Raw genomic sequence first — 10016 nt, forward strand, 5'->3', positions numbered from 1 at the left:
TGTTTGAAGAGAAATTTTTTATATTTTGCTAAAGAAAGAAATGGTATTGTGGGTTGAGACTTGATGAATGAATGAAGGGTTTTGTTCGTCCCCTTTTATAGGCGGAATGAACAAGAAGAAAGCTTGGATTCTTCAAGATCACGTTTCAAAAGGATTAGAATTCTCTTTTTGCCAAAAACCTCGAGATTTGCCAGATCATGTATGAATCGTGCCTAGTTTTCCTTTCCACGTAGCGACCTTCGCATGGCACAAGATTCTGAGCTGCACACGGCTTCTCCGTCTGCTTCGTGTTTCTTACCTGAATTTGCTTTGAAATTCGGGAAACCCACGTACGGCTCTAACACATAGCCAACAAGGGCCCGTGTAACTCTTTCCTAATTCATAGGTTAAATATCATGTAAGGCGAGTCGCTCCAGCCGTACTTCATCAATTTATTAACTTCGTATCTTGTGTTAGACGGTCTCAAATATCGTATTTTGTGAGACATATATCTTATTTTGGTCATTCATGAAAAAATATTATTTTTTATACTAAGAGTATTACTTTTATTGTGAATATTGGTAGGGTTGACCGGTCTCACATATAAAGATTCATGAGACCGTATCACAAAAAACCTATTTATATATATTTATATCTATCTACACTGGGAAAGCTACTGATTGGATTTTAGTCTCTACTCATTTAACGCGAAAGCCAAATTTCAATGATAGGAAGTGTTTGTCACCTTTCAATAATCACTTGAAAAATCAGTTTGATGTGTTTTTTAATTTAAGATTTTGCCTTAGTTTCTGATCAACGTATCGAAGTTAGTCTCATGATGATTTTGATTATTCAAATTCGATTGGTATTTTGGTAAAAAAAAATATGAGGAAAAATAGTGTTTTCATAGTCTAACTCGTCCAATTTTAAGTTTTGTCATCTAAATTTTTAAGATTTGATTTTGACCTTAACTTATATTTTCTGAGTATGTTGCTTCGATTGTTGACTTTGGATTTTATCGATATTTTTCAGTGTTACGTCTATTGAATAAGAGGAAATAAGATTGAAAGAAAAAAAAATGTTAGAACAGCAAGTTCGAAAACGTAGAATCAAACGGCATGAAAAAGTTTTTGGACCAAAATTGTCCCTGAAAATTTGAAGTCCTTGAATCAACTTGGAAGACAGAATTGGAGTGGAAAGAAATGGAACACGTCAGCGCAGTGAATAGCCTGTAAGCTGTTTGCGCACGCACTATCCAGTTTGGATTCTCCCTTTCGAAGTCTCCGCAAGCATACATTTTCTCCGAAACAATCGATTAATCCTCACCTCAAAAACGAATTGAAGCTCTGCCCATAAAATTAACGAAGGCCCACAAGTTGCGAAATTCTTCTATTGATAAGCGAAAAGTGGATTCGAAGTGGTTCGATGGACGAGTAATTTTGGTGGTCTGGCCTGAATTCTCTTCAGTGACATGATTTTGTGCTGTTTCCAACGATCGGTTCAGGTGGCTGCATGACTTGTCATCAACAAGTCGAAGAATTATCGTTAGCATTAGCAGTTAGGAGTTGTAGTACCGTCGGAGAAAGAGTGCCATGGGTGTGTTTATCAATGCTCATGGCCAGCCTTCCGCCGCTATCTCCGGTCTTCGCCAAGTCCGAGCTGAGTCTACGTCGTGGTATCATCATAGAGTACGCCCTGGTGGGTTATCTTATGCTCGACGATGGTTGAATCAGCATTACGCGCCTTCCAGGTACCACCCATTTTCTTGTGTTTTGGAAGGATTCATGTTTGGAAGTGCAAAATTTATTCTTTAAGTTGGCATGGATGGAGGTTCAACTTCAACTACAAGCTGAGGGCAAAAGAATGTGTAAAAACTTTCATTGAGCTAATTGGATGTATATGGAGCAACTCTATAATGTAAAACATTATATCCAAAGTTGATGTTGAATTGCCTCATGAACGTTTGGCTCTGGATAAATTTTGAACAAGTTATTGATAATGAGTGATGTAGAGGGCTGGGGGGAGCGCATATGTTAACTGCTGCTTTTGGTGTCAAGTATAATTTTAGGATTGAGCAGTGGATAAATCACTCTGGTTGTTCTTTTCCTTGGCATTTTCAGTTGTTTCCTTCAATGGCTTATATGAGATTCTATATTTGAATTTTGAACTGGACGAGAATTTTCTGCTACCAACCATGGCAGTCGATTGCCCTTGTGCAGTTATATTCTGTTGGTTGTGTCTTCTGTATGGTTGCCATTCGAGACTATATATAACTATTGTTAAGTATATGATTCATTTGCAGGCTTAACACTTTTAGCATAAGGTGTTCGTTGGTTAATACTGATGTCTGCCATTCTGTTGAGACCGAGGAAGTTCATGAGGATACTATGTCTCTTGAGCCAAACTGTTTAATTCCAGTTATTCATCTTGAGTCTGATACTCTGAAGACTGAAGGGCTTAACTTACTGGCCGGTGATTCTTATGTGGGTACTATTTTGACGACATTGCCTGTAAGACTTGTTTGGTCTCACTTTTCCCATTTTTCAGTATCCTTTCATCTTTGAAATTACGCAAGTCTAATAAATATCTTTATTTATTGGTTGTTCTTTCTTTCCTTGGGATCATGTAGGTCTTGTCAGTGGAGGAGCAGAATGCAATTGCAGCCACTCCTGCTCATCCAGCCGGGCTCTATGGTCTGTGTGCTCCTATACTGCGATAGCATTCTCGTTGATTTGATTGAGAATTTTCTAAGTGAATGTTCATCTAGAGAATAAAAATTTTAAAAATTATCACTTCCCGCAAATGTAAACAAAACATTCTTTCATTAAAATACATTCGATCTCATTTCAGATTCCTATATAATAATTATTTAAATCAAATTTGCACCACTCTATAAAACTACAGTTCAGATATAGAGGCACTTGCATATTCTTCAGTGATTCCTGATATTTCCATAGAATTAGAGGATTTCCTTGATCCTCAGAATTCAGTTGATAAACCTCCATTTCTTTTTTTTTGCCAGTATTAATGCTTCATTTCAAAAGAACTATCACTGTGACAGATATTATCATTTGTTTTACTAAAAAGTTCTTTTAAAGTGAACAGACTGATTTCATGCGTGTAGATATACTTATGATTATGAATTTTTGTTTTCCTAATTTTTTCCTTCAAATGGTAGTGGTTACATAAAATGATATATCTGCAGTTGTGCGTGTTTACTCAGTATTTAACAAAATGTCTCTTGTACTTTAGCTTTATATGCTTGCTGCCTGGCTGGGAATTCAGTTGAACAGCTCTGGAATTTTGCTTGGCCTGCTGCCATTGCATCGATTCATCCTAGTCTTCGTCCTGTCGCCATCATGGGCTTTTTTGCAAAGGTATCAAATCCACATAAATAACATTTTAAAACATGAACTGGGTTTAGCTTCTCAACCATCTGCATGTTGCAACAGTTTGCAGTTATTGTTGGAGGTCCTTTAGTTGGGAAACTTATGGACTGCTGTCCAAGACTGCCTGCATATAATTGTTTGACTATCGTCCAGGTTCTTATTCTTCACTTGAATCCAACATTATTGGAACTGAAATCTTTGATTCCACTTTCTTACAGTCATGTTTTTGTTTCAGGCAGCTGCTCAATTGTTATCTGTTGGAATAATAATCCATGCCCATACTGTCCACTCTACTGTGTCTTCTATACTTGTCAAACCTTGGTTTTTTGTGCTTGTAATAGCTCTGGCTGTTGAAAGGCTCTGTGGGCTGGCTCTGGGGGTCGCAATGGAGCGTGATTGGGTTGTTTTGGTAGGTCCTTTTTGGTTTCATTGTTTCCTTTTCTGCAGCTCTCTGGGTCTCTTTAATATTGTGTTATACTTTCATTCTTTTTAAATTGTCTGGGATACATTTATTTCAGTTGGCAGGGACAAACAGACCTATTGCTCTTGCTCAAGCAAATGCAATTCTCAGCCGCATCGATCTCGTCTGTGAGGTGATTGTCATTTGTAATCTTTTAATTTTTGGCATTTTATGATATTTATAAGCAAGCCTAAACGGATTGGAATTTCGTAGTTAGCTAAAATAATAATGGTTCTTATTCAGTATTAAATACTGGTGCTAATAATTTTGTGGTCTTGTATAACTGCAGGTTACAGGAGCTTCATTATTTAGCATTTTCTTATCTAAATATGAACCGGTGACATGCTTAATGCTGGCAGCTAGTTTGATGACATGGTCATTGCCTGTTGTGGTAGCGTCATTGAACTTAGTTATTGCAATGTTGTTGAAACTAGTTGATCTTCTGAGTTTTTTTCCCTTTTGCATTATCTAGGTTACTCTCGGATGGATAACTAATAAGCTTTCTGCTGGAGTCCTGGACCGTGCCAAATGTCCACAGAGTGGTTGCAGTTTTTCCTCTCCATTATCTATCTTAGATCCCAAAAATATATGTAAGTTTTAGTAATTATGTTCTAGATTTTGGATTTTTTCTTGTCTGCGCTGATTCTGCTTTTGTTTGTACAGTGGCTATCAGTGTAGAATCTATTAGGCATGGGTGGCTTGAATACCTTCAACAACCTGTTCTTCCAGCAAGCCTTGCTTATGTGTTGCTCTACTTCAATGTACTTGCTCCTGGTGGTCTGATGACGGCTTTCTTAACACAACACGGTAGTGTTTAAACTCTTACACTAGCTGAATTAGCTTCCTGAATGGCACTTACAGTTATATGGATTTCAACAAATCCTGTTAATTTTTCCCATGTTGCTACTGAATAAAAATCTAGAATTTATAATCGCTGTATAATGGAAATTTGCATCTGTGATTCCTTGATCGCGTTAGTTTTGAACTTGGTTCGGATGCATGGAGAAGCGGGTGAAATTCATTTTCTTGGTTGGTGAAACATAGTTTTGTGGAGATGTAAAGAAACATAAAACATATGTGATAGGAGGCATGATTTTGAACTGAAGTTCATGCATCTCTCTATATAAAGCTGATGCCAGAAAAGTATGTGATATCTCCAGTTAAATATACAGGGAAGACATTCAAGCATCAAGTTAGGAGGACAGTTTTGGTCCACCTAAATTATCTTTTATGTCCAATGTCACTAATAGCCAATGAAGTGATTGGTGGTTGTTAATTAATTGGTTATGACACAGCTTTGTTTATTATTCTGGAAAAAGCTATTAGCTTGTTTAAGATGGCAACAGGACGAGAATGGCGACTATATTGCAAGATGGAGATGTTAACCACCCTCATCCTTTTTCTTGTCCACATTAGTAAAAATGACATTGAGATTGATTGGAAGAAGTTGAAAATGGAATTCTATCGACATTTTTTTATTTTTGAGGCTATGATAGTGAGGGAAAGTGTCAGTGTCATAAAGGTTGTATGATGAAGATGTGTAATTGAGATAAATGTTCTCGTATGTTCATACCGCAAATGATCTGGAGATGCTTATTATTTTTGTTGATGTTCCAGTGGTGATGAGTGTTTTTGTATTGATATATTTGAGATTTTTTTCAGGTCTAAAACCTTCAATTATCGGGGGATTCAATGTGTTATCTGCTTTTATTGGTGTTGCTGCAACATTTGTATCTGCAAAGATGGTCAAGCGACTTGGCATTCTCGAGGTTTTTTCTTTCTATACATTATTTCTCACTGGAGTTATTTCTTTTATATTGTTTGTGTTGATCTTCGCAATCTCAAAGTACTTTTCGTAGCAGGCTGGAGCAGCTGGCTTGATCTTTCAGGCTTCACTTCTCATGATGGCTGTTGCTGTGTACTGGACCGGTTCTGTTTCTCAGAAAATTCCATTTCTATTCTTCTTGTCTTTAATTGTGAGTTCCTTTTCTATTTAATCTGCAAATGCTGGATATATGTATAAAAATTGTGTTTGATTTTATGGCAAATTCATATGTTTTATTCAATTATAACCGAAGCAAGCACTCGTTAATGAAACATAAAGTAGACCATCCATTTAAACGATAGCACGTGTTATTGGACATGCTTAATGGGTTTAATGTGATACAATTTGAGTAGTTTAAATCATGTTTTGTTCACTTATGTTTTAGAATAAATTGCATCCTTTTATTCTTTTTGGCTGCTGATTATTATGATTCTATAACAGTGAAACCTTTGTCCGCTGTGAAAACTTATCGGAGTTTGCAAGTTTTTAGGCCTATCATTGAAGTGCTATTCTTCATTGATGCAAACATGTTGATTTACTGAATTAAATTCTGTCAATATTTAATTACTTTCGTATTCATTTGAAGTTATGCATTGTTGTATGGACAACTGAGTTTCAGATTCTTTCAAGAGTATTTTCTTGTATTGGCATAAAATAGCCGCATTAAACTTTGCCAAAACCGTTCTGTACAAAATTTGTTCAGATTTTGTATGGGTTTGACGACTTCTATATAATTCAGAAATTAACATAATAAACAATCGAAGTGCAGTCTGTGTTCTCTAGTGGTTTTGTCGAATGTTTGTGACAGACTTGGTAAACTTTTGCTGTATGTTGTTCTCTATTGCTTGATTTAATGCATATGCTTCGATTTATGAACCGTCTCTAGTTAGAATGCTATAATATTCTTGTTTCGGCTTCATGGTGTGTGCTTCTTCTTAGCTTCATCATGGACCTTTCTCAAGCATGTCGTGACCTAATGAGATATTTCCCACAAACAGGTATTGTCAAGATTGGGGCACATGTCATATGACGTTGTAGGGGCACAGATTTTACAAACTGGGATCCCTGCATCGAAAGCCAATCTTATTGGGACTACAGAAGCTTCGATTGCTAGTTTGGTTGAGTCGGTAATGCTAGGGATTGTGATAATTGTAAATGATGTTTCGCATTTTGGATTTCTGGCAGTGCTGTCGCTTTTATCAGTGGTTGGGGCAGCTTCTTTATACTGTCGATGGCTGAAGAATCGAACTGATACACAAAGGAGTCTCTTTCTTTTGAGTCACAGTTTTCATGATGTAAGTGGTAATTTCATGCTCTTTATCCATTCTCTGAATGATTACTGTTGTTCGATTTGCTCTCAATCAAATTATATTTTTTCCTAGTGCTGTGCCTCATGGTTTTTAGTTAAAAAAATAAATAAATAGTTTGGAATTGATTATTGTGTTTGAGTTTACCAATTTTAGAATCATATATCGGTAGCTTAGAGAATATTGAGTTTATTTTGAAGTTGAACTTGGAGAATGATGCATACCTTTTTTATGAGTGTAAGTTGTAAGATGAGATCTTTGCTTGATTCAAAGTTCAGGTTTCAGAATATGATGAATGTTCGGTGAGGAATATGGTTTCCATAAAGATAATCATCTTTGGTTCATAAGTCACCTGTCTTTCTCTTACTTGAAGTAATCGGTATTATTGAAGCCTTTGGGTATGTTGGTTTTATTGATGTGATGACAGAGTGATTGGTTATTTAAGAGAGAGAGATTGTTGTGAAGTGATTGGATAAAGAGCCGTCCTCTCTTTCATTACATTCCCTTAGACAAAAATATGAGTCGTTTTGCTTCAACCTCTACGAAGCCACCACCATTGCAGTAGAACCAAATTTTCTACTACCATCGGATCTGCTCTACCAAATCACCACCATCACAGAGCCACTGGTCATGTTTTGCTGTTTTCTTTTTCCTCACACTTCCTCTTATTCATTTTTTACTCTCTGCTGCTATCTGCTAGTTGTCAGAACTAGTAACATGACCTTCGAATCTTCTGTACCATGGCGTTGAATCTACCATGGGAGAAACAGTTGATAAGTGAGTATGGGTTTGAGGAAGTGGCATTTTTACTTTTATTTTGTAATTTGAAGGGAAATTTTTGTATTTTAATTGTAATTTAATTTCGCTTACGATGCTGGAGGTGATAAAAACACGTTAATTCTAGGATTTCTATTCAGGCCAAAACATGGATTTGTACTGACAGGAAAGATAACAAGCTGGAAGAGAGAAATGGTTACCAAAGAAGGACTAAGCCTAATTATAACTAAACACAACATTGAAGTATACAAAATTCAAATTCTTTACTATCAACGGTTTGTATTGATCTGGGCTATAAAGGTTTGCTTTATATACATCAGAATTCTGTGCACTAATCAACTAATTTGCTTGTTTACAGAATTAGCGATTCTGCAGCAGTCAAATGTAGCATACTTATGGAAACGAAACTCGAACATCAAGGTGCTGTGACCCGCCGCTTGGTTGAATGCTCGGCATTATTGGAGTAGCCTCAGTCTGTGTAAAATCCACAATGTACATATTTAACGTTATAGCTGTTAGAGTAGATGTCCTATAAGCCAACTGTTGGTCAGAGATTTTATTGACTCGGTTGTAATAAACAATCTTTATTTTAATATAATTCATTATTTCATGGTTTGTTATTTCTTTATCGGTATATCCATGTTATCAAACATAGATAAAGACCTTGATTATACTTTAATACAAATGAATCGTAATTCGATGTTGAAACTCATTTGTAAACACTGTATAATCTAAATTCGTTCTTAGTCGATTCAGCCGCCTAAAACATGGATAAAGGTCGCTTGAGCTCGAGGCTAGCATATGTGATGTTGTGTACCGCGTTTCTTGGTAAGGGCATAGAGATGTCCAAACATGTAAATGGATAGTCATATGATGATTATATCGAACAATCCTCCCTCAGACTTTTCAAATGGTTATTATTCATTGAGAAGATAAGTTCATGGTTATGATTGTACACCATTAGTCCTTACGACCTGGGACAACACTGAGACTCTATATGCTAGGGCTGTGTTTTGACTCGTTTACCGGCTCCAGGAGAGTCGTCAGGTGACGAGGTTGGGTACAGTTGCGACACATGTAGGAGCCAGTGCATTGTAGTCGGGGATTCACCGCTCACCTACAGGTGTGGATATCATATGTGATATGATGAAATAATAGTGCGTAGAATATTTGGCCAGAGTATGAGATGTACATTGGAGAAAGAGTTCTCCAACGGTTTATACGATGCCACTATTTATATGTATTACATAATCATCGAATTAATATGCAACCCTCGATGAACCAATGGTTGCAGATTCGATCGGGATATATGAGATGAAGGGACCGTACTGTACGCTAATCATAATCGACTGGTTCTTGCAGGCACTATCAGTGATACCTAGGGAGTCATGGGACGATGCTACTAGACGCTCTTACCATGATTCGATGGGTTTAATCAGAAAATAGTTTCTGACATTCTCATGATCAAATGTTGGTGCCTGGAATGGGGCAAACAAGGGTAAGCCCGAATAAATGATTATGTCCTGAATCATAAGGAGTTGTGAACCTACGGCTACCTGTATCCTTGAACCATTGAGGATTACACAAGCACTGGACCGTTTGTTCCCATTGAGAGAGAATAAATTCAAGGAGTTGAATTTATATTATGATATAGTAAATTCAAGGAGTTGAATTTATGATAATTAAATTTTGAGAGAATAAATTCAAAGAGTTAAATTTATAAAATTTGAGAATTTAATTTATTAAACTCAAAAGTTGAGTTTATTAAATATTAAATTTTTGGAGGTGATAAATTCAAGGAGTTGAATTTATAATTTAAATATTAAATTCAAATATTGAATTTATAATAGATTTAATTTATTAAACTAAAAAATTGAGTTTAAATTAAATTAAATTAAAATTGGTGGGAAGTATGTTTAATGGGCTTGTAGGAGTACAATTCCAATATATTAAATAATTAAAGTTATTAATGGACTTTAATTAATTAATTAAACTAGTTGAACTAGCTCAATTAAATAATCAAGCCCATTAATGTTAATTGTGTGTATTAAAGTTATGGCTTAATTATAAATAGGAGTAAGACAAGCCATAACCCTAGCCTCCATCATAGTGATTTTCGAAAATCACTTCCTCATCTCTCTCAAAATATTTCGGCCACCTTGAGGTTATTTTAAGGTTGAGTCGTCTCATGATATTTAATCTCTAACGTAAAAATTTCTTCTAATTTTTATAGTGCAAATTAGAAGAGGAACAGATCATCTAGTCGTGGACCTGATTAG

At 36.0% G+C, this 10016-nt stretch overlaps 1 protein-coding gene across 1 annotated transcript; it reads left to right on the forward strand.

The window, feature by feature from the left end:
* Window positions 1-1038: 1038 nt before the first annotated feature.
* Window positions 1039-8327, forward strand: LOC142527095 (solute carrier family 40 member 3, chloroplastic-like). Its single transcript, XM_075631809.1, has 14 exons — window positions 1039-1729; window positions 2282-2489; window positions 2609-2672; window positions 3232-3356; window positions 3432-3521; window positions 3604-3777; window positions 3887-3961; window positions 4118-4219; window positions 4301-4418; window positions 4492-4635; window positions 5491-5597; window positions 5691-5804; window positions 6652-6948; window positions 8096-8327. The coding sequence occupies exons 1-14, from the start codon at window positions 1572-1574 to the stop codon at window positions 8099-8101; spliced, it is 1782 nt and encodes a 593-aa protein (XP_075487924.1). The 5' UTR covers window positions 1039-1571; the 3' UTR covers window positions 8102-8327.
* Window positions 8328-10016: the final 1689 nt, after the last annotated feature.

This window comes from Primulina tabacum, chromosome 15 (assembly GCF_025594145.1).
Source record: "Primulina tabacum isolate GXHZ01 chromosome 15, ASM2559414v2, whole genome shotgun sequence".
NCBI classification, from domain to species: domain Eukaryota; kingdom Viridiplantae; phylum Streptophyta; class Magnoliopsida; order Lamiales; family Gesneriaceae; genus Primulina; species Primulina tabacum.

What these genes read in the sequence shown, in the direction of transcription:
- LOC142527095 (XM_075631809.1), top strand. Translation starts at nt 1,572, where the DNA reads ATGGGTGTGTTTATCAATGCTCATGGCCAGCCTTCCGCCGCTATCTCC. An exon ending in CAGCATTACGCGCCTTCCAG is followed by an intron (nt 1,730 to 2,281) that starts GTACCACCCATT and finishes ATTCATTTGCAG; the next exon opens with GCTTAACACTTTTAGCATAA. An exon ending in CTTAGATCCCAAAAATATAT is followed by an intron (nt 4,419 to 4,491) that starts GTAAGTTTTAGT and finishes TTGTTTGTACAG; the next exon opens with TGGCTATCAGTGTAGAATCT.